At 39.4% G+C, this 22,302-nt stretch overlaps 1 protein-coding gene across 2 annotated transcripts in view; it reads left to right on the top strand.

The window, feature by feature from the left end:
* The window catches only part of ENOPH1 (enolase-phosphatase 1), a 35,249-nt gene that overhangs the window by 5,105 nt on the left and 7,842 nt on the right, over positions 1-22,302 (top strand). For both annotated transcript variants that reach the window (XM_029236106.1, XM_029236107.1), the window contains exons 2-4: positions 17,660-17,761; positions 19,203-19,405; positions 21,459-21,591. In XM_029236106.1, coding sequence (XP_029091939.1) covers positions 17,660-17,761; positions 19,203-19,405; positions 21,459-21,591 — 438 coding nt within the window. The remainder of the gene's footprint in view (positions 1-17,659; positions 17,762-19,202; positions 19,406-21,458; positions 21,592-22,302) is intronic.

Here is a 22,302-nt window from a genome sequence, read left to right as displayed (position 1 = left end):
AGAGATTTGTCTAAAATGTAATTTCTGATTCAGAAGATCTGGAATGGAATTTTTTTTTCATTTTTAATGACATTGTTTTCTTTCTAATTTCACAAGCAACATATGTTCATTGCAGACAATTAGAAATACATAAAAGCATAAAATGAAAATTAACAATCACCCATAATCTCCACCCCCCCAGAGATAACCATTGTTTGCATTTTGATGCATTTCCTCCCAGTGTCTACATATTTTTTTTTAATGGAAGTATAATTGACCTACAATATTAATGTTAGTTCCAGGTGCACAACATAGTGATTAGATATTTCTATACATTACAAAATGATCACCGTGATATGTCTAGTTACCAGCTGTCACCATACAAAGATATTACAATATAATTGACTATATTCCTCATGCTAAACATTTCATCCTCATTTATTTTGTAACTGGAAGTTTGTACCTCTTAATCTCCCTCACCTATTTCACTAATCCCCCAACCCCCTCCCCTCTGGCAACCACCTATTTCTTCTCTGTATCTATGACTCTTGTTTTGTTATGTTTGTTCATTTGTTTTTTAGATATGTGAAATCAGATGGGATTTGTCTTTCTCTGCCTGACTTACTTCATTTAGCATAATACCCTCTAGGTCCATCCACTTCACAAATGGCAAGATTTCATTCTTTTTTATTGCTGAATAATGTGGAACAGAACTTGATGCTGAATTTCGTACAGGTTCCCAGGTGATACTATGGTCCATGGACTGAACTCTGTAGTTAGGCTTTTTTTTTCCTCTTAATAAATCTATTTTATTTATTTATGTATTGGCTGTGTTGGGTCTTCGTTGTTGCACATGGACTTTCTCTAGTTGTGGCGAGCGGGGGCTACTCTTTGTTGCAGTGCACAGGCAGCGCAGTGCACATTGTGGTGGCTTCTCGTTGCAGAACATGGGCTCTAGGCACATGGGCTTCAGTAGTTGTGGCACATGGGCTCAGTAGTTGTGGCTCTCGGGCTCTGGAGTGCAGGCTCAGTAGTTGTGGCACACGGGCTTAGTTGCTCCGCGGCATGTGGGATCTTCCCAGACCAGGGATCGAACCCATGTCCACTGCATTGGCAGGTGGATTCTTAACCACTGTGCCACCAGGGAAGTCCCTGTAGTTAGGCTTTATACAAATTCGTAAGTTCTACCTGTGCCGAGGTCTGTTAGCACTCCTCTTTTCCAGTGGCTCAGAGGAGGTGATAGAGCAGACCAAGGGTGTAGGTGAATTAGGGGAGGTCTATCATTAACAGAACCAAAACCTCTCAAAAGTCAAGTAAATTGATAAAGGAGAGCAAGATGATGAAATAAACTGGTAGACAATAAACCATTAAGCAAGTGGCCACTTCCCCAGCTTTTGCAAATTGTCTTCCAGAAATTGAACTGTAAAAACAACTTTCTTAATAATAGAAATAGAAAGGAGTTATGTGTACTTATAGGGAAGCAGGATAATAGGCCTGAAAATTCCTGACAGATCTCCAAAATTCCTCTGCGGCTCCCTCTTCTCCCTCACTACCACCATCTTATGTCATTTTCTAGATAATTTGTTAGTAGAAACATTTCACTGAATGTCTGTACAACAGGGACCTGAAGAATAAGGCTCTAAGTGTCCTGGCAGATGGGCAGGTGAGTAGTGCCTTGCTTTAACCTGCTGTATTAGTTCCTGTGGCTGCTGTAACTAATTGCCATAAGTTTAGTGGTTTAAAACAGTACAGATTTATCATCTTACAGTTCTGGAGGGTCACAACTCTGAAATAGGTCTCAGTGAGCTAAAAGGAAGGTGTTGGCATGGTGTGTCCCTTCTGGAGACTAGGGGAAAACTCTTCCTTGCTTTTCCAGCTTCTAGAGGCTACCCACATTCCCTGGTTCTTGGGCCCTTCCTCTGTCTTTAAAGCCCGCAGAGTAATATCTTCAGATTGGTCCTTCACTCTCTGACTTTGACACTCCTACTTCCCTCTTTCACTTGCAAGGACTTTGATTATATCAGGCCCAACCAGATAATCCAGGGTAATCTCCCCATCCTGATATCCTTAATTTAAATCATGTCTTTAAAAACAGCCCCTTTTGCCGAGTAAAGTAACATAGTCATAGGTTTTGGGGATTAGGAACATGTACATTTGAAGGTAGGGGGCAGTTTCCTCTCTGCCACACTTGGCTAGCACCAACATTTCTGACTAATAGATCCCTTTCCAGGTTTTTGGCTACATCAGAGTTTGGCTTTATAGTAGCTCCAATTTTGTCTTGAAATTTATTATTTATGGTACTGGATAGGATCTATAAATTTTTTAAAAAATTGACAGTTTTTTTTTTTTTTTAAAGATTGTGTTTCTCTTAAGGATTTTGGTGGTGTGGAGGTTGGTAAAGACAGTGTTTAAGGGACTGGAATTTTACCTTAAAGAACAAGATATTTGGCAAGGTTCGAACAAGACTAAGGGAAAAAAAGAGATCTCAAACTGAACGTTCTGTGTTAGAAAATATGAATTAAGCAGACAAATCCTTGATCCTATAAATAATATTTATTTGAAGTAGCAGATACTCATTTAATTGAAAATCAAAATGATAAAGATATTGATTCAATTAACAGCAGAATCATGTTTGTATGCTTTTCTGACATTTGTTTAATGAATTTATTTGGAATATCTTGATATTTTATGTTAAAGCACTTTTAGAAATAGCTAATACATTCTTGATTGTTTAACAATACTTGTAATTTACTCTTTTATGTTCTTTTATATTCTAATGATATATTTTGGAAGATAATAATCAGGAAATGTTGAAATTGACATTTTTTTCCTCATGAAAATGGTTATGTTAATTTTATGGTCTTTCTAAGAAGAGAGCTTGTGTTGTCTGATAGTATCTCCCAACTTTAGTTAAATATCCATTTGGTAAGTTTTATCATTCTGCTCTCAATATGAAACTGCTAGAAGACTACCCACAAGGGACAGCAACCACGAGCTTGCTTGCACCTGTGCTGTTTATTATTGATGCTAGTAACTAATTGTGTCACCTTCCCTGGCTTCATTCAATCTAGGAATTTAGGCTTTTTCATCTTCAAGAATGGGGTAGTAGGATCCGTCATGCTTATAAGGTAGTGATGAAGATTGAGATAGAGTGCAAAAACCTTTGAAAAATATAAAGCCCTGTAGAAACACTGGTTATAATGCAGGAAATATCAGACTGTTTGGTGGAGACAGAAAGTGCTTATGAAGGGTTAGTGTGGAAAAGGGGAAACTAACATTTACTGAAACCCACTGTGATTACCTCCGCCTCTGCTCCTTATGGCCCTGGCCAGATATAAATTAAGAACGAGATGCAGAACTTGGCTAACCTCAGAGAACTTGAGGAGGCACTGGAATGGCAGGACTGCCTTGATAAGTAGCTGTTGATGGGTTGATTAACATTCCCCAAACCTTCCCAGTTGCTCAGGATTCCTAAAGGGAGATATACCCATGGTGGTATGTGAGAGGAATTTTGTTGATTCAGCTTGAGACAAGGGGAGGAGCCTTTGGAGAATCACTGTATTGGGTCTGAGTATATCATGAGGTAGATTAGAAAACACCTCTGGCCTTAATTTCTGGTCTCTTATTTGTCTACCACCTTCCGTATCATGGCACTTGCATAATCTTTCCAGCCTAATCAATCTTCCCTTCTTTTCCCTCACATTTATTTGAATACCTATCATGTGCCAGGCTCTGCTAGGCAACCAAAATCCTTAAAGATGCTGCTGCCATCCTTAAGGAACCTAGTAAGGAAGACAGGAACATTAACAGGTTGTCTTTGCAGCATCAGAATCCTTTGTGGTTTCCTGTTGGCTTAAAGATAGTTTCAACTCCTCAACTTCAGTGAATTGGGTTTTCCAACTTTCTATTCCTCTATTTCTTTACACTTTTTTTTAATAGCTGAACATGCCCATTTGGGTCATGCCACACTTTCGTGCCACCACCATTCCTCCAGCTTGGGATGTCATACTTTTTCCTCTCCAAGTGCAAGTTGGTTCCATGTACTTATTAATTTAAAACATATTTATTGCGTTAGGTTATGGGAATACACAGGTAAGACCTGCTTCTGCTTTCACAGGACTTCTGTTTAAGCAGGAATTTCAAAATCCTCTCTCTCCCTCCTTTGCAGGGCCATGTATTTGCCACTGTAGCAGATGCTGCCTTGTGGTGGTGTCTGTGTGTGCTGTCTTCCAGCAATGCTGAGAGAGCTCCTTAAGGGCAGAAAGCAGAGCCTGGCGTAGTACTTGCACATAAGGCATTCAGCAAATGCTTGTTGATGGCGATATGATGCATTCCAGAATGGACCTGGGAGGGGCTGGTATTGCTTCTCCCACTTCTGCTATCCCTGCTATTTCAGATTTCCTCAAGGTGATACTTTATCTTATTTGCACACTATGCAATTTAACTTATGTATTTCTAGAGTCTCATTAGAATATTCATTGACCCAAGATTTCTAAAACCTCTTAGTTTTAGAGAAAGAAGTCAGTTAACAATGGTATTTCTAGAGTCTCATTAGAATATTCATTGACCCAAAATTTCTAAAACCTCTTAGTTTTAGAGAAAGAAGTCAGTTAACAATGGAAATTAAAAACCATAAAAAAATTTTGATTAACAATTAAATATAAGTATTTAAAGAGCTAAATACGTTTTTCTGTGGAAACTTGTATCTGTTAATGTGAGGAGAGAGGGAAGTGTTTTTTCCCCAAAATTTTTCCTCAAAAATTAATTCACACTTGTTATGAATTGCAAACATTACAGAAGATTATAGTGTAGAGAATGAATGCCCTTTCTGCTCCTACCACCCAGCAATAGTCATTAAGAGTTTGGTGAACATTCCTCCTGATTTTTTTCCCCTATGCATACAGTAAAGTCACTTAGATCCTTGAAAGAAATGTAGTCACATTGACCCCCAAAAAGGTACCAATTTTACTAAATAACCCCTGTTTTGAAAATACATAGATAAGCCTTTATCTTGCTGAGATTAACTTTTAAAGGATTTCCTGTGTTTAGCTCTGAAAAGTCCTACCTTGTCTGATGGTTCTTAAAATTTTCCATCCTTACAGCTCACCCCATGTCACCCCTTCACTAAAAAAAAAAAAAAAAGTATTCTTTTTACAGTAAAAGCTTATTTTTGTATAAAACTTTAGATTTTCACATTTATTAACTCACTTAATTTTCAAAATTGGTTTTGGTTCAGGTAGGGGTCATAAGAGGGGTGGAAGCCAAGCCACCCTGACCCTCTTGCACCTGGTTCTCCATCACCTTTCTGCATTATGTGGAAAGTTGGTAGCTCTGTCCTCAGAGGCCCTACTGGAAACTCATTGGACCCTTCCCAGGGGACTCCATTTCAGAAGCATGGATTTCTTTTCAAACACAGAGTTCTTTAATACAGAAAAGGGTTCTTTGTCTTCTGGGTATGTACGTGAGCGGTTCATTTCTTAACTTGATTTTCTTTTCACTGATTCATTATGTGACCTTCTAACAAGTTCCTTTTCTTAAGTCTAAAAAGTGTGGAGCTGATACCCTTTACTGAGTAGAGAGAGACTTGCACATGTGGTTTGGAAACTAGTGGTAATCCTGGCAGTGGGGCCTGGGTGGGACTTGAGAGAGGAGCTCGTGGTTAGATCGGCGCTTGGCAGCTAACGTGGTGTGCTCCGAGAGGCTGGCTGACTCCTGCCCCGGGCCTTGTGTGGGTCCAGTAAGCTAATTAGATCCCTTCTCCTGGGATGATCGGGTTCTGGGGATCTGACTCTTCAAACTAAAAAAAAAGACCTGTTTGGTAAACTATAACCATAGTTTCTTAATTTATACTTAACCTTTATGTGCCTTTGTGAAATGGAGGAAATAAGGGCACTTGTTTCATAGAGCTATTATGAGGATTGAAATGACATAATTCAGGCCATTCATTAATCAATTCATTGAGTAAATTTGGAGTGCCTTGGGAACAGTGGCAGATGGTGAGAAGTGATAAGATTCTGGATGTATTTTGTAGGTAGGGCTGGCTTATTTGCTGATGAATTGGTTGGATGTGGCATGTGAGAGAAAAAGGAGTCAAGCACGACTCTAAGGCTTTTGGCCTGAGCATCTTGGCAGGATGGAGCTGCCACTTACTGAGATGGGGGAGATGTGGGAGGAGTAGGGTTAAGGGCTAGAAGCAAGAGTTGAGTTTCAGACATCCAAGTGGAGATCTGGGGTAGGCAGCTGGAAAAAATCAGTCTGGAGTTCAGGGAAGAGGTCCAGGCTAAAGCTATGGATTTGAGGGTCATCAGCAACAGATGGTATTTAAAATCATGGATTAGATGAGATCACTAAGGATTGACTGTAGAATGAGTGCCTGGAATAGTGAGGGCTTAGTCAGTGTTGGCAGTTATTCCCACTATTACTACGATTACTCATATTATTCCTACTTAGTAGAACTGTTACAGAACTGCCAGGTGAACCAAAATCTCTCATTCTTTTTAGTACAAATCTCTTTGAGAAAAATGGTATTAGAAGTTTCTGTAGAGAATATATTATCAGTATCCAGGGATTTGGGTGATCCTAATGAGTTGTGCTCCCCGAAGTCATTCACCCACAGAGCTGGATAGGTTCAGGCATTAGAATTCAATAGACCTGGGGTTGAGTCTTGGCTTTACTTTGTACCAGCAGTGAAACCTTTTTTTTTTTTTTGGACAATAAAATGATTTTCTTTTATCAAGCAATATTCTGTTAAAATAAAACAGCATTCAAGGAATTTAATGTAACCCAGTAACATACTTCATATTAGCATTCACCCTCAATATTAAAACATGTGGCATGATTATACAGTCTTCAAATGTACATCATAGTCACTTAATCTGTCATGTCTTATTAGAATCTGCTTTCAAAAACGGTGATGTTCCTAATTGGAAATACAATATTGATTATATGATGATAAAATAAGCCAGCTGTAGTGGGCTGAATGATAGCCCCCCAAAAGATATCCATTTCCTAATCCCTGGAACCTATGAATGTTAACTTACTGGAAAAAAGGAGTATTGACAGAGATGGAGAAATCACCCTTGATTATCTGGTGAGCCCTAAGTTCAATGCCAAGTGTCCTATAAGAGACACAGGGAAGATAGATGCACAGAGAAGGAGGAGGCAGTGTGAGCACAAAGTCAGAGACTGGAGAGATGCAGCTACAAGACCAGAAAATGGAAGTGGCGAGGAATGGAACCTCTCCTGGAGTCTTTGAAGGGAATCAGGCCCTGTCAACATTATGATTTCAGATTTTTGGCCCCCAGAACTGCAAGAGAATAAACATCTGTTGTTTTCAGCCTCACAGTTTGAAGTCATTTGTTACAGCAGCCATAAGAAACTAATACAACACTAAGAGGTGCTTTTGGGCTTCCCTGGTGGCGCAGTGGTTGAGAGTCCGCCTGCTGATGTAGGGGACACGGGTTTGTGCCCCGGTCCGGGAAGATCCCACATGCCGCGGAGCGGCTGGGCCCGTGAGCCATGGCCGCTGAGCCTGCGCGTCCGGAGCCTGTGCTCTGCAACGGGAGAGGCCACGACAGTGAGAGGCCCGCGTGCCAAAAAAGAGGTGCTTTTTTCAAGTTTAATTATTTTTAAACAATATGAATGATAAATAAGAACTTTAAAGAGATCTTTTTTTTTCCATGGGCAAACCACATACATTTATTTGATTGGATTTTAGATTTTTGATTTTTCAAATCAGCCTCTTCTATTAAATAGCATCATGATTAAAAAAGTACAATAGACTAAGATGCAGTCTGGAAGACGAACATATAAAAAGGAAAATAGAGATCACCATATCTTAACCATTCGGTAATTGCTCAACAGTTTAGTGTATTTTGTCCCAGTATATGTGTTCTACATATATATTTTCTGAAGTTGACACTATTCAGTATAGAGTGAAACCTTTTTGAGCCTCAACTTCTTCATCTATTCAAAGGGGTCACCTTGCAGAGATGACAGGTGGATTCAAGTAAGTAAATGTTAGTTTCTTCCCTGTCTTCTCTGCTCATAGGGACATGGACTCCATCCTAGAGCCAGTCAGGGTTCCCTCTCTGCAGCTCATGAGATACTGATATTCTTTCTGTCTCTGTGCTTCTTTTTAAAACCTTATGCCAACTACTAGCCCCTTGTAATGATAACCTTCCTTTGTGAGATGTGATTCATTGCAATTAATTAGATTATAGTTTACCTTTCTTGAATTACAGTTTAGTCTTTTTTTTTTTTTATTGTGGTACGCGGGCCTCTCACTGTTGTGGCCTCTCCCGTTGCGGAGCACAGGCTCCGGACGCGCAGGCTCAGCGGCCATGGCTCACGGTCCCAGCCTCTCCAAGGCATGTGGGATCTTCCCAGACCGGGGCATGAACCCGTGTCCCCTGCATCGGCAGGCGGACTCTCAACCACTGCGCCACCAGGGAAGCCCGAATTACAGTTTAATCTTCTTAATGTGATTTAGAAGACACTTGTCTTATGAGCAACACATTTTAATTCTTTTTGAATGCAGACGATGAAATCTAATGTTCATCCCTTAAACGCTTCAGCTTTCAAAGGGGAACGGTTATGTCTCTGCTTACCCCTTGAAAATAGGGACAGCAAAGTTATAATTTCTGAGCCCTTGTGGCCCTTTGTAGCAGCCAGAGCACCGAAACTTCTTTTTGGTAGCTCCTAGTATGGTCTTCAGGAAGGATATTTAAGGAGTAATTCTAATATCACAACTGCTGAAGCACTCTGATGGATGGCATGAGCCACTCCAAGAAGTAGTAAATTTTCCATTGTTAGAAGTGTTCAAGCAGGTACAGATTTCCGGTTATAAAACAAATAAGTCACGGAGATGTAATATATGACGCAGTGACTAGAGTTAATGATACTGTATTGTATATCTGAAGGTTGCGAAGAGAGTTAATCTTAAAAGTTCTCATCACAAGAGAAAAACTTTGTTTTAACTGTGTCGTGATTGATGTCAACTAGACTTATTGTGATCATTTCACAATACATACAAATATTGAACCAATATGTTGTACACCTGAGATTAATATAGTGTTATATGTCAGTTATGTCTCAATTTAAGAAAAGACTATACTAATTAAACTTAAAAGCTTCTGCACAGCAAAGGAAACCATAAACAAAATGAAAAAACAACCCACAGAATGGGAGAAAATATTTGCAAATGAAACTACCAACAAGGGATTAATCTCCAAAATATACAAACAGCTCATGCAGCTCTATGTCAAAAGAAGAAGAAACAAAAAACAACCCAATCAAAAAATGGGCAGAAGATCTAAATAGACATTTCTCCAAAGAAGACATATAGATGGCCAAAAAAAGCACATGAAAAGATGCTCAGCATCACTAATTATCAGAGAAATGCAAATCAGAGCTACAATGAGGTATATCACCTCACACCAGTGAGAATGGCCATCATCAAAAAGTCTACAGGGCATTCCCTGGCAGTCCAGTGGTTAGGACCCTGCGCTTCCACTGCAGGGGGGATGGGTTCGATCCCTGGTCGGGGAACTAAGATCCCACGTGCTGTGTGGCACAGCCAAGAAAAAGAAAAAAAAGAAGTCTACAAACAATAAATGTTAGAGAGGGTGTGGAGAAAAGGGAACCCTCCTACACTGATGGTGGGAATGTAAATTGGTACAACCATTATAGAGAACAGTATGGAGGTTCCTTAAAAAACTAAAAATAGAACTACCATATGATCCAGTAATCCCACTCCTGGGCATATATCCAGAGGAAACTCTATTTCGAAAAGATACATGCACCCCAGTGTTCATAGCAGCACTGTTTACAATAGCCAAGACATGGAAGCAACCTAAATGTCCAGCAACAGGTGAATGGATAAAGAAGATGTGGTATATATATGCAATAGAATATTACCCAGCCATAAAAAAGAATGAAATAATGCCATTTGCAGCAACATGGATGGACCTGGAGATGATTATACTAAGTGAAGTAAGTCAGAAAGAGAAAGACATCATATAATTATCACTTATATGTGGAATCTAAAAAATGATACAAATGAACTTATTTACAAAACAGAAATAGAGTTACAGATGTAGAAAACAAACTTATGGTTACCAGCGGGGGAAGGTGGGGAAGGGATAAATTGCGAGATTGAGATTGACATATACACACTACTATACATAAAGTAGATAAGTAATAAGGACCTATTGTATAACACAGGGGACTCTACTCAATACTCTGTAATGACCTATATGGGAAAAGAATCTAAAAAAAAGTGGTTATATGTATATGTATAACTGATTCACTTTGCTGTACAGGAGAAACTAACAACACTGTAAATCAACTACAATAAAATTTTTTTTAAAATCTTAAAAAAAAAGACTATACACTTTCACTGTAGAAATAAATATGTCAAAAAAAAAGGGGGGGGTTTCCCCTAGGTATCTCATGACCCAGAGAAAACCTTTGTAAACCTTTATGTCCATATTCTCTTAGATTTTATCTGTTAGACATTTCCGAAAACACGATTATGCTCTATTTTTTATTTCTTATTTAGAGAATGTGATTTTTTTTAAATTAATTAATTAATTAATTTTGGCTGCGCTGGGTCTTCGTTGCGGCGTGCGGGCTTAGTTGCGGTACGTGGGATCTTAGTTCCCCAACCTGGGATCGAACCTGGATGCCCTGAATCAGGAGCATGGAGTCTTAACCACTGCACCACCAGGGAAGTCCCAAGAATTGTGATTTGTTCTTAAGATCCATCAAGCTACTTGATTTTCCTTTGCTTTTTAAAAAAAATAATTAATTTTTTGCCTGTGTTGGGTCTTCACTCCTGCGTGCGGGCTTTCTCTAGTTGCGGCGAAGATGGGCCATTGCGGTGGCTTCTCTTGTGGAGCACAGGCTCTAGGCACACGGGCTTCAGTAGTTGTGGTGCGTGGGCTCAGTAGTTGCGGCTCACTGGCTTTGTTGCTCCGTGGCATGTGGGATCTTTCCGGACCAGGGATCGAATCCATGTCCCCTGCATTGGCAGGCGGATTCTTAACCACTGTGCCACCAGGGAAGTCTGTTCCTTTGCTTTTTATCCTCTGAGATTAATACAGAAATAATAGCCCACCAATATTGCCTTTGTGTTGTTTAATTTTCTGGCTGGAAAAATATTAAGTTCTCAAATACTATAAATCATTTGCACTGTGTGGTTCCTTTGGAAACCTTTTAAAATAGTTTCTTTAAATAGCAGTAGTATTACCCATTACTTTTTTATTACCCATTTTCTTCAAAGGAGACTTGAGTAAATATTATAGCAACAATTTTATTTTTATTGATTCTATGACATTTTCATTAAAACAGCCACTTGACCATAAAGCAAATCCATATTTGGACTTCTGAACATTTATGAGGCAACTTCTTTAATTAGATCGTCAGAAATATTGTAGCCCTAATGGAGCTTTTTCAGAATGCTGTCGTTGAGCTGTGTAGAATAATAAATTTCTGCTTGCAGAGTATCCCATCTAACATTTAGTGGAATTTAATCATAGTCCCCTGAAAGACAAGTACTCTCATTTAGTTCTGTAGCCTTTTGTTATATGTACTACTGTAACAACCCCGTAGGTGACTGGTGAACTAAAAATATTTACGTGCTTATAGAATCCTGGGTTTATTGTAGCATTTTTACATACTATAGAATTCTGAAATTATCTATAAATGGATTATAACTATAACTGAAGTTAAAGTATTTATCATCACAGTTATTTCTGGAATTAATTTTAAAGCCTGAAAATTTTCAATGGGCAGGTTTGGGCAATAAGTACTAACTTTAAAAAGTCTATTTTTAGAGCATTCTTACCTGGTATCGTAGTACATATCAGGCTATGATATAATTATTGGCTTTTAAAAATAAGCAAATTGAAGGCATTTTTTTTGCATGATAGATGCTCAATAAGTCTGTTTAAAGAATGGATAAAATCTTCACAATTTAGTTATTTGCCCCATGTACTTTTATGTTATGCAGTAACACTTTTGCACTAAAATAGACTGTTTGATCTGCTAGCATGCCAATTCCAGTTATACTAAGTTCAAGCTTCATTGCCTGCCTTTGTGTATTAGTGCAGAGGGGAGTTTTATGGATAGAGGAAAGAGGCAAATTGGATGACCAGGAGTTCTAAAGTAATTTCTAAAGCTTTTCCTAAAAGCTTAGAATTGTTTGAAATCTTGACCTTTTATTTCTGTGAGTTCTCTGAGGAGAGGGTCTCTGGTTTATAACTCTGTTATCAGAAATGTCTGGCACTCAATAGGTCCTCAGTAAGTGTTGAATGAATGAGTTGGTTGTCTTTGTGATTTATCCTCTGGGGACTTCTCTGCAATTATTTATCACTAAATTGGGGTAAAGGTGATCCTTGCCCAGTTTAAATGTTTGTGCTGGAGTATATAATTAGTGGTAAGGTACTGGGTGCTTTCATCTGATTATCTCTAATGACTGCAGTGACTTTGCTTGGTATTGTCATTGCCGTTTAGCAGATGAGAAAACAGGCTCAAAGAGGATAAGTTACTTGAACACAGCTAGTAAAAGACAGGTAGGACCCCAGCCTGGCATGCTGCCTGTAGTCTGTACTCTTTATCTGCTCTTCCACAGAGATTAAAGACCTGGGCTCTCAGGATTAACAGGCTTTTCATGAATTGTTCTTGGTACCAATAAAGCTGGTTATAGGAAATTCAACTTTGTGAAGCACAAAGTAAATAATACAGCACTGCATGCGTTTAGAAATTTTTTGAGTACTTCAGCTCTTCAGTTACTGGGTGGCCCTGAATCTGACCAAAAGTTTTCCCTGGGGAATATTCCAGTTGCTTAGGAGTTGGGGAGTAATGGAGGCTGGGCGCTGGAGGAGAAGGACCAAATGAGAAAGGTGTAGGACGAGGGATCAAAGGTGGCTTGTTTGTTTTAAAACAAGCAAGGATAAAGATTAATGTAATGACTATGCACCAACCACAAAGCTAATTAAACCTTCATATTATGTTTGTTTCAGATCTTAAAGAAATAGAACATTACAGCTATAACCGAGGCCCTTAGCACATCCCATTTTGTATTAGACTTTTATTCATGTGTTAGAGTTTATATTCATGTTGATAAATACAATTTTAGTACATTCATTTTTAACTGCTATGTAATGTTTTAGAGTATGAATATACCCGTTTATTCTCTAGCTGATGACGATTTAGGTTGTTTCCAATTATTTTGCAGCATACCCAGTGGGACAGTAAACTTTTTTTTTACTTCTCTGCACATGTGTGTCTGCCTAGGAGAAGAAGCGCTGTGTATGTGCGCCTTCGGTTCTGCTGCATCTTCTCAGATAGCACTCTCAAGTGGGGGTGGGTTTGCAGTCCTGCCACAGTGCATGAGTGCAGGAGAGATGCTAAGTGGGAGAAAGCAAGGAATGAGGAGGGGCATGCTGAGAAAACCGAGTATTTCAAGAAAATCAGAAGTATATCAGCCCAGTAAAAGGAATCTCTTGCAGAAAAGGAAAGCTGTCAATCTTGGCTCTTCATTTTCCTTCTTTAAGATCAAAAATGAGATTTTATGGAGCTTAAACAAAGCGTTTGTGTCAAGTATGCTGAAAATTTTGCCTGATCACACTGTTCTGAATCTGCTGAGTGATCCATTACTTACTGGAATGCACCATGAGAACAAGCAAAATTGAATGGCTTCTTTTTTTTTTTTTTGCGGTACGTGGGCCTCTCACTGTTGTGGCCTCTCCCGTTGCGGAGCACAGGCTCCGGACACGCAGGCTCAGCGGTCATGGCCCACGGGCCCAGCCTCTCCGTGGCATGTGGGATCTTCCCGGACCGGGGCACGAACCCGTGTCCCCTGCATCGGCAGGCGGGCTCTCAACCACTGCGCCACCAGGGAAGCCTGAATGGCTCCTTTATTTTTACTAGGGCAGGTGAAATTTGAAAAACGTATTGTGAAGAGAGGTAAACACTTCAGTCCTACCATTAAAAAAAAATCCAAAATAACTTTCTTGTGTTGTATATTTTCATTTGGGAGTGCAATTTAAGTTGAACTTAGAATTGGGTCTTCTGAAGTGTTAAAAAATTCTAATTATGGAGCCAAGCCTTTGTTCCAGTCAGGGAAATTCTATGCACACTAAAAAACATGGTTTTATTCATAATGATCTATTAACTATGTCCTAACCATGTCATCCCCCAGGCCTGTTAGCAGGAAATAAAATAAAAAGTTTTCTGTCAGCTTCCTCTTTTTTTTTTTTTAATTGAAGAATCGCTGACTTACAATATTAAATTAGTTTCAGGTATACAACATAGTGATTTGATATTTTTATACACTACAAAATAAGGATAAGTCTAGTTTCCATCTGTTACCATACAAAGTTATTACAGTATTATTGACTATATTCCCTATGCTGTACATTGCAGCCCTATGCCTTATTTATTTTATAACTGGAAGTTTGTACCTCTTCACCTACTTTGCCCATCCCCCCACCCCCTCCCCTCTGCCAGCTTCCTTCTTCTCTTTTTGCCCTTGTTCACTCTATTGTAGCAGTAGTTAAGAAAATCTCATGATGCAGAAGCTTGTAATAAGGAGGAAGCGGAAAGGGAAGAGAGGGAGAAGACACAGATCAGTGGTTTTCAGCACAAAGCTGGGTGGTGGGCTGCTACTGGTTAGTACTAACCAGAAGAAGCCGGGTGTGCCGTTTGGCACAAATGACCCTGCAGTAGCACATGCTGGCGCTTAGTGAATTGGAGCCCATTCTTATTTTTACATTTAGTGAGCCCTCTCTGCAGGGAAGAGGATTGCTTGTCTCCAGGGCCTTTTGCACACTACGGGAGTCTTTCCCTACCCACACTGTTCTCTCTGTGTTACATTCTCTCCTCTAGTCTTCTCCAGGTTAGTCCTATCCACCTTTGGTGGTTCTCAGACTTCTTATTCTCAGGATTCCTTTACACGCTTAAAAATTTCTGAGGACCCAAAGAACTTTTGTTTATGTGGGTTATATATATATATATTTTTTTTTTTTAATAAATTTATTTATTTATTTATGGCTGCGTTGGGTCTTCATCGCTGCACACAGGCTTTCTCTAATTGCGGCGAGCGGGGGCTACTCTTCGTCACAGTGTGCAGGCTTCTCATTTCAGTGGCTTCTCATGTTGCGGAGCTCGGGCTCTAGGCATGAGGGCTTCAGTAATTGTGGCACGCGAGCTCAGTAGTTGTGGCTCGCGGGCCCTAGAGCGCAGGCTCAGTAGTCGTGGCGCGCAGGCTTAGTTGCTCCGCGGCATGTGGTATCTTCCTGGACCAGGGCTCGAACCCGTGTCCCCTGCATTGGCAGGCAGGTTGTTAACCACTGTGCCACTAGGAAAGCCCTATGTGGGTTATATTGATCAACATTTACCATATTAGCAATTAAAACTGAGAAATTTAAAAATATTTATTCATTTTAAACAATAAACCCTATTAATTTGTTAACTTTAATAAATAATATATTTTTATGAAGAATATTTTGTTTGTTTTGGAAAACATGGTTAGAATACTGTTTTAGACATTGTTTTACATTTTATAAACGGGCTAGGAAGATAGCTGGATTCTCATATCTGCATTGGGTCTGTTGTGATATCACACCTGTGTAGCCTCTGGAAAACTATTGTACACTCCTGAAAGAATGAAAGTGAAAAAGGCAAATAACATCTTAGTATTTTTTTGAAAATAGTTTGACCTCGTGGAGCCTTCTAAAAGGGTCTCAGGACCTCAGGGGTCCTGAATCTCACTTTCAGAATCATTGCTTTAGATCTCAGTTCTGTTGTCACTTCTCCAGCAAAGCCTTCCCTGACCTCCCTCACTAGGTCAAACTTTCCTATTATGCCCTAGTAGTACTATGTACCTCTCGTCTGTACCATTTATTAAAGTACCACCTTAACTTTAATGTCTGTTTCTGCTACTTGGCTCCTTGAGATTAGGGATCATGTATGGGTTTTGCGCACAATTATATCCTCAGCCCTTGCCACAAAAGCCTGCCCTGTACTGGGCATTTGGTGCATATTTAAATAAATAAATGAGTGAATCAATTTAAATAAACAGACATCTTGGATTCCACTTGATTATAGACTTTCCCTTAAAATGTAAGTCCTTCTCTGAATTGTATACCTGTTGTCTCTATTCAGAGCATATATTTATTTTCTGTTTTTTCAGACTGATTATTGCTAAGACTGTTGCAGGGCCATTACACCCCGGATCTGTGCAGCATTCTGCTCATACTCTGTCTCACCCATTGCACCATGTTACAATTCTCTGTTTACCTTCCATCCCCCATCCCCCCCCCACTAGATTCTTCAGAAGCTTATTGAGAAAAGGGATTGTGACTTGTTTATCTTTTCAATCCCCTTCTCCATGCCGCAGTAGCATATCTTAGTATATAGTAGACACTAATATTTTCCTGAATGTGTCAAATTGGATTTGAAAAGATACATACATACATAGCATATCTTAGTATATAGTAGACACTAATATTTTCCTGAATGTGTCAAATTGGATTTGAAAAGATACATACACTACAATTGCAAGTAGATGTAAAAATTTTGACCTAAGAAAAATCATGTTCCCAATGCATGGACTACTGACAGGTTATTTATTTCTGAATTGTTTTGCACATCAGAATACATAGGGTAATTCTGTAGGTATTCTGATTTCCAAGAAAGAATCATCGTGATCAGGTGTTTTTTAAAAACATTTGTGGACTTCCCTGGTGGCTCAGTGGTTAAGAATCCACCTGCCAATGCAGGGGACACGGGTTTGAGCCCTGGTCCAGGAAGATCCCACATGCCGCTGAGCAACGAAGCCCATGTGCTACAACTACTGAGCCTGTGTTCTAGATCCTGTGAGCCACAACTACTGAGCCCGCATGCCACAGCTACTGAAGCCTGTGCACCTAGAGCCCATGCTCTGCAGCAAGAGAAACCACCAGAATGAGAAGCCTGCACACTGCAACGAAGAGTAGCCCCCGGTCACCGCAACTAGAGAAAGCCCACACGCAGCAGCAAAGACCCTACACAGCCAAAAATAAAGAAAGAAATTAATTAATTTAAAAAACAACAACAACAAAAACATATGTCATACGGGGACATCATTCTGTCACAAGATATTTGAGTTATGTGCATGTCCCAAGTACTGTGGTGTGCAATGGGGATGTAGCTGTGAGCAGGCTATACTTGATCCCTACCCTCAAGGATGTATAGTCTAGCCATCTGGTTTGAGTCAGCAAACTTTTTCTGCAAAGGACTGAATACTAAATGTTGAGACTTTGAGGGCTATATGGTCTTGGTTACAAGTATTGCATTGTGGCTGGATTGTGGCCAGCTCTGCATTGTGGCCCCAAAGTGGCCGTAGACACCCTGTAAACAAATGAGTGTGGACACATTCCAATAAAACTTCATTTACAAAAATGGGAGAAGATTGGATTTAGCCCACAGGCTGTAGGTGCTGACTCTCGATCTAGTTCGTTTGTTTCTCAGTCTCCGTCTGACTCCTATATCCGGAGCACCAATTTTCATATTTTCAATGAAATTTTCATTGTCTTATTTGCTAGAATTAGCTAAGGTGAGATTGTTGAAGAACTTGATCTCATGCAAACCACTAAAGCTAATTCTTGTTTTTTTCTTTTGCACTTTTATCCAGGACATTTTATTTCCTTACATCAAAGAAAATGTTAAAGAGTATCTGCAGACACATTGGGAAGAAGAGGAGTGCCAGCAGGATATCAATCTTTTGAGGAAACAGGTTGGGATATTTCTATTCCATTGCTTCTACATTCCCAAGGGTGTTAGAAGTGAGGATGCCTAAAGACTTAGAATATTCTCTGAGCATATTTTAAAATAAGTGCTCTGGATTCACAGGGCACGGACGTTGTAGTGACTTGTCTGCTTAGGAATTCACAGTACCTAATTAAAAGGCCAGATATAATGACATCAATGGCAGTTTGTTGTCTCTACAATTGCCTCTTTCTGGAGCTATTTCAGTTGCATAAAATATCATGTATTTATAAAACTAAGTCATTTCTGGGTGGAATGCAAAAGGGTCTTGTGCCATCTGATCATATTTTTCATTAATGTCTCCAAGTGATAACACCTCATCACCTCATTCTCCACTCGCTTCTCCTCATGGCGTGAGCCCCTGCTGCCCCTCCACAGAGTTCCTGGGCCCTCACATACCTCTCTCCCCAGCTTACATTCAGCCCAGCCTTCATACCTGCCTTCGCCTTCGTTACATGTACTTTTTTCTACTTTGATCCCTCCCCAGTTTTCAGTCTTTCTCCTTCCACATCGTGTGCTTGTGGAACTCCCGATCTGTTGTTTTTCTTATTAAAATTGCTTCATTGGCAAAGGTCTTACGTGCTGTGCAGAGCTAACTCTCTGGCTTTTCTGAGTTAATTTTCTACATTGGACAATGTGGAAGGCTTTCTGTAAATTCTATAATGTTAGAAGTTAGGATTGGAAAGAGAGTCACATCCTTTGAGGCATGGGGCATTTGGGTTTGTTGAATTTTCTAGATAACTCAGGGTTAGTCTGAAACACTCCCTTCTTTACCTTTTTTTGTTGTCTCAACTCCTGTTGTTGAAACATACATACATATTCCCTCATTGTAGCATATAAATAAATCATTGAGTCTTTAGGGATTGGACATACGCATTGTCATAGGCTAAACAGCTTCTAAATAGCTATTAGGGTTTTGCAAGATGTGGGAGATTGCAGGAGACTGAATGTAAACCAACCCCAGACATTGCTTCACTAGTTTCTTTTCATTGAATTCGAGGCATAAACTAATTTCACTGAGATTTTCTTTATTTCTTTCTCAGTTATAGTGCAGAGGAAATGATCTGATTTAATGGAAGTCCTGGTTTGTTGATCCTAGTAAGTGAATCAACAAACCAGGTCTTATTATAACATTTTATCATTTTGTGCTATCTCTTTTCTCACACACAACATGCCTCTTGGTTTAAGTTTCAGCTTTAGTGATACAGGAGAGGTAAATTTATTAATTATAATCCAGTTTTTTTTAGGAATCATTCATATCAGTCCCAAAGCGTAGGATACTTTAATTTTAACAGGGCTCGGTGCTAATGGTGGTTGGAGAAAGTTGGTCTGCTAGTTTTCAGGTATCATTTAAGGGATATTTTTTAAAGTGAGTAAGAAACAAATTTTGTGTTGTTTATGATTTAAAGGCTGAAGAGGACTCCCACCTGGATGGGGCTGTTCCGATCCCAGCAGCATCCGGGAATGGGGCAGATGACCTGCAGCGGATGATCCAGGCCGTGGTAGATAACGTGTGCTGGCAGATGTCTCTGGACCGGAAGACCACGGCGCTGAAACAGCTGCAGGGCCACATGTGGAGGGCGGCATTCAAAGCTGGGAGCATGAAAGCAGAGTATGTAGCTCCTCAAGTGACTCTAAACACTTCACTAGCCACCAAAGCAAATACATTTTCCGCTAGTCCTCTCTCTCCAGTGTAAGTTGCATGATTTGCAAAGTAGATAAAATCAACATTCTTTTTATTCCAACAAGTGAGTGTTTTATTTTGTTTTGTTTTTTCAAAGCTGCGATAAAGCATTTCACCCAGATAAATCCCCCAGGCCCGTGTCTGGCTTTGTGTGATGGTTGGAGACGTTTAACTCAAGTCTAAAACAGCTTCCTAGATGTAAATCAACTATACTGCAATTAAAAAAGAAAAAAAAAACCCCACACACAAAAAAACCAGCTTCTTAGAAAATGGCAACTTCCTTGAACTAAGTCATATCTGACCCTTAGTGTATGATTGACAGCACTGTTGGGCTGCTTCCCAGGATTGAAAGTTAGATTACCTGCTTTCTGCTCTGTTAGAGAAGTAAGAATGCTATAAAATTATGCACCCCGTCGCTGTGGGGTTACTCCGTGTCAGCAGTGCAACTCTGTTCTGTGCTCTTACAGCAACTTCCAGACCTCGGAGTCTTGATTGTGGGGTTCCTAAGAGCACTCCTGCCGAAGGAGACTCGTGAGTCCTATGTTGCTATATTAAGAAATCTTAATAAGTTGCTGCCCCTAAGGATTTCAGGGCATTGCCTGATGTAAACCCTAAGATCCAAGACTGTTACTAGCTGTCTATATTTCTTTTGTTTTTCTGTCAACTGAGATGCCATTCCTTATGTACTTTACAAGGGGCTTCCACCTTTTAAGGATGCTTTAGAATTTCAGGATAAGCCAGTGATGTGGAAATAAATATCAGTTAGTTCACTTGGTAAAACACTCAAAGTATTGGAGTCAGGAGATGATGCTCACAGGAGTTAGCCCATCCTTCTCCTGGTTTTAGTTCCTTAATTATAAAACCAAGGACTTGAAATAAATCATCTTTGACTTCTAAGCCCTGCTTTGGAGCAATAACAGTCTGCAAATTCAACATGGACTAATCCTGTCTCTGAGTGCAAAGTAACATACAAAGTAACAGTTACTGCTTGTTTTGAACTAGTAGCTAATCCCTTTTCTTCAATTTGTTCAATGTTGTTTCATCCAGTAGAAGACTTCTCTGACGTTTTCCAGTTAATCTTTTATAGATGACTGGTTCCACATCCCAAGTTTCTTGTACTCCTCTTTTCACCCATCTCCTGTGATGCTGTCCACTGTAGAGTTGGTGAACAAGACTGTCAGGAATCATTGCTGATTAGCTAATGTGAAATGGCACATGTCTGTTAACTGCTTTGTTACATAATTTTTTTTCTGTATAGTAAAACCTAAGGTTTTCTTAGTTCTCAAGAAACGTAGTTCTGTTTTCTAGCTAATCAAAGATTAATAGCTTTGAGCCTCCAAACACTTTTTTAATTGTTTGGGTGTAGATTCTAAAAGCATTTCCCTGCTCTCTTAAGGCACACTGGACATAATTGAACCTTTTCTCGTCATGAATTATATCAAAGGCACACGACAGTACACTAGTATTGTTGTTTGCTTTTTTGAATTTCTTGGCAATTCAAAAAATCCCTTTCTCAGGGAACTGTATTCAGTATCTTGTGATAAACTATAATGGAAAAGAATCTGAAAAAGTATATATATATATATATATATATATATATATATATATATATATATATGACTGAATCACTTTCCTATACACCAGAAACTAACACAACATTGTAAATCAACTATACTTCAATTAAAAAAAAAATTCCGTTCTTATTTTATCTCTTTTTCTGTAATCACTTTTTACTGTCCTTAGTGTGGCTGTCTGTCAAAAACTCTTCTCCCCTCGACCTAAATTACTGCTTCTAATCTACTGTGACGCTGGAACTCTGGGGACACGCTCATTAGATCTGCAGGAGTTCACAGTCTCATGGAGGTGCTTTTCCTGGCCACCATTTGGACACAAATAGAGAAACTTGTGGCAGCTATTTGACTGGTTTTCATTTGGCTGGATACCATGTTCCTTCATTTCAACTTGGTGGTCTTCCCTCTAGGTTCTTTGAAGATGTGGTTCCAGCAGTCAGGAAATGGAGAGAGGCTGGAATGAAGGTGTATATCTATTCTTCAGGGAGTGTAGAGGCACAGAAACTGTTATTTGGGCATTCTACAGAGGGAGATATTCTTGAGGTAAGTTACCCGATTACTTTGTTTTTTTGACACCATCAAAGCATAAAACAGTGAATGTGAGTGCTAAAGTTATAAGCTAAGCAGCATTCAGATAATTGCATTTACATATGCTATGCAGGTTGTAAAAAAGAAGTGGAAAAACTGGGGAATACATTGTGGAAGGGTGAAATGTAGCTGTGGTACCAATCTTTGCATCAGGGGTTCTTAAACTTTGCTGTGCATAAGGATCACCTGGGGAGTTTGTTAAAAATGTAGATCTCTGGGCCCTGTTTCCTGGCAAATCTATATCAGAAGGTCTGGGCTACGGTTGGGAATCTGCATTTTCAAATATCTACCCTAAGTGATTCTGATGACAGTAGTATTAGAACCACATATATATATATATATATATATATCTCACAGATAAATAAGACCTAAGCTAGCTTGTAAATCAGCTATCTTGTCAGTATTAGAAAATCATCAACCCAAAGCAAAGGAAACTAATGGCTTCTTTTGGTTGTTTAAAGTATTAGGTAAGATGTAAAAGAGTGGCACGTGCCACTATCCCTCACAAAAGGGCACACAGACTTCTTGAATGCAGGAGAGTACATGGTGGATTCATTTGTTTCTGGTACTTTGGAGAGAGATAGATTTTATTTTAGCAGATTCAGCATTCTTCTGTAAGAGAACTGGGCATGTTATTACACAGTGATTACTTAAGGTCTCCTATTA

Source organism: Monodon monoceros, unplaced genomic scaffold (genome assembly GCF_005190385.1).
Source record: "Monodon monoceros isolate NGI ecotype Baffin Bay Population unplaced genomic scaffold, NGI_Narwhal_1 Super_Scaffold_20, whole genome shotgun sequence".
NCBI lineage: Eukaryota > Metazoa > Chordata > Mammalia > Artiodactyla > Monodontidae > Monodon > Monodon monoceros.
The sequence above is the reverse complement of the archived record's forward strand: the minus strand, read 5'-3'. Positions and strand labels throughout refer to the sequence as shown.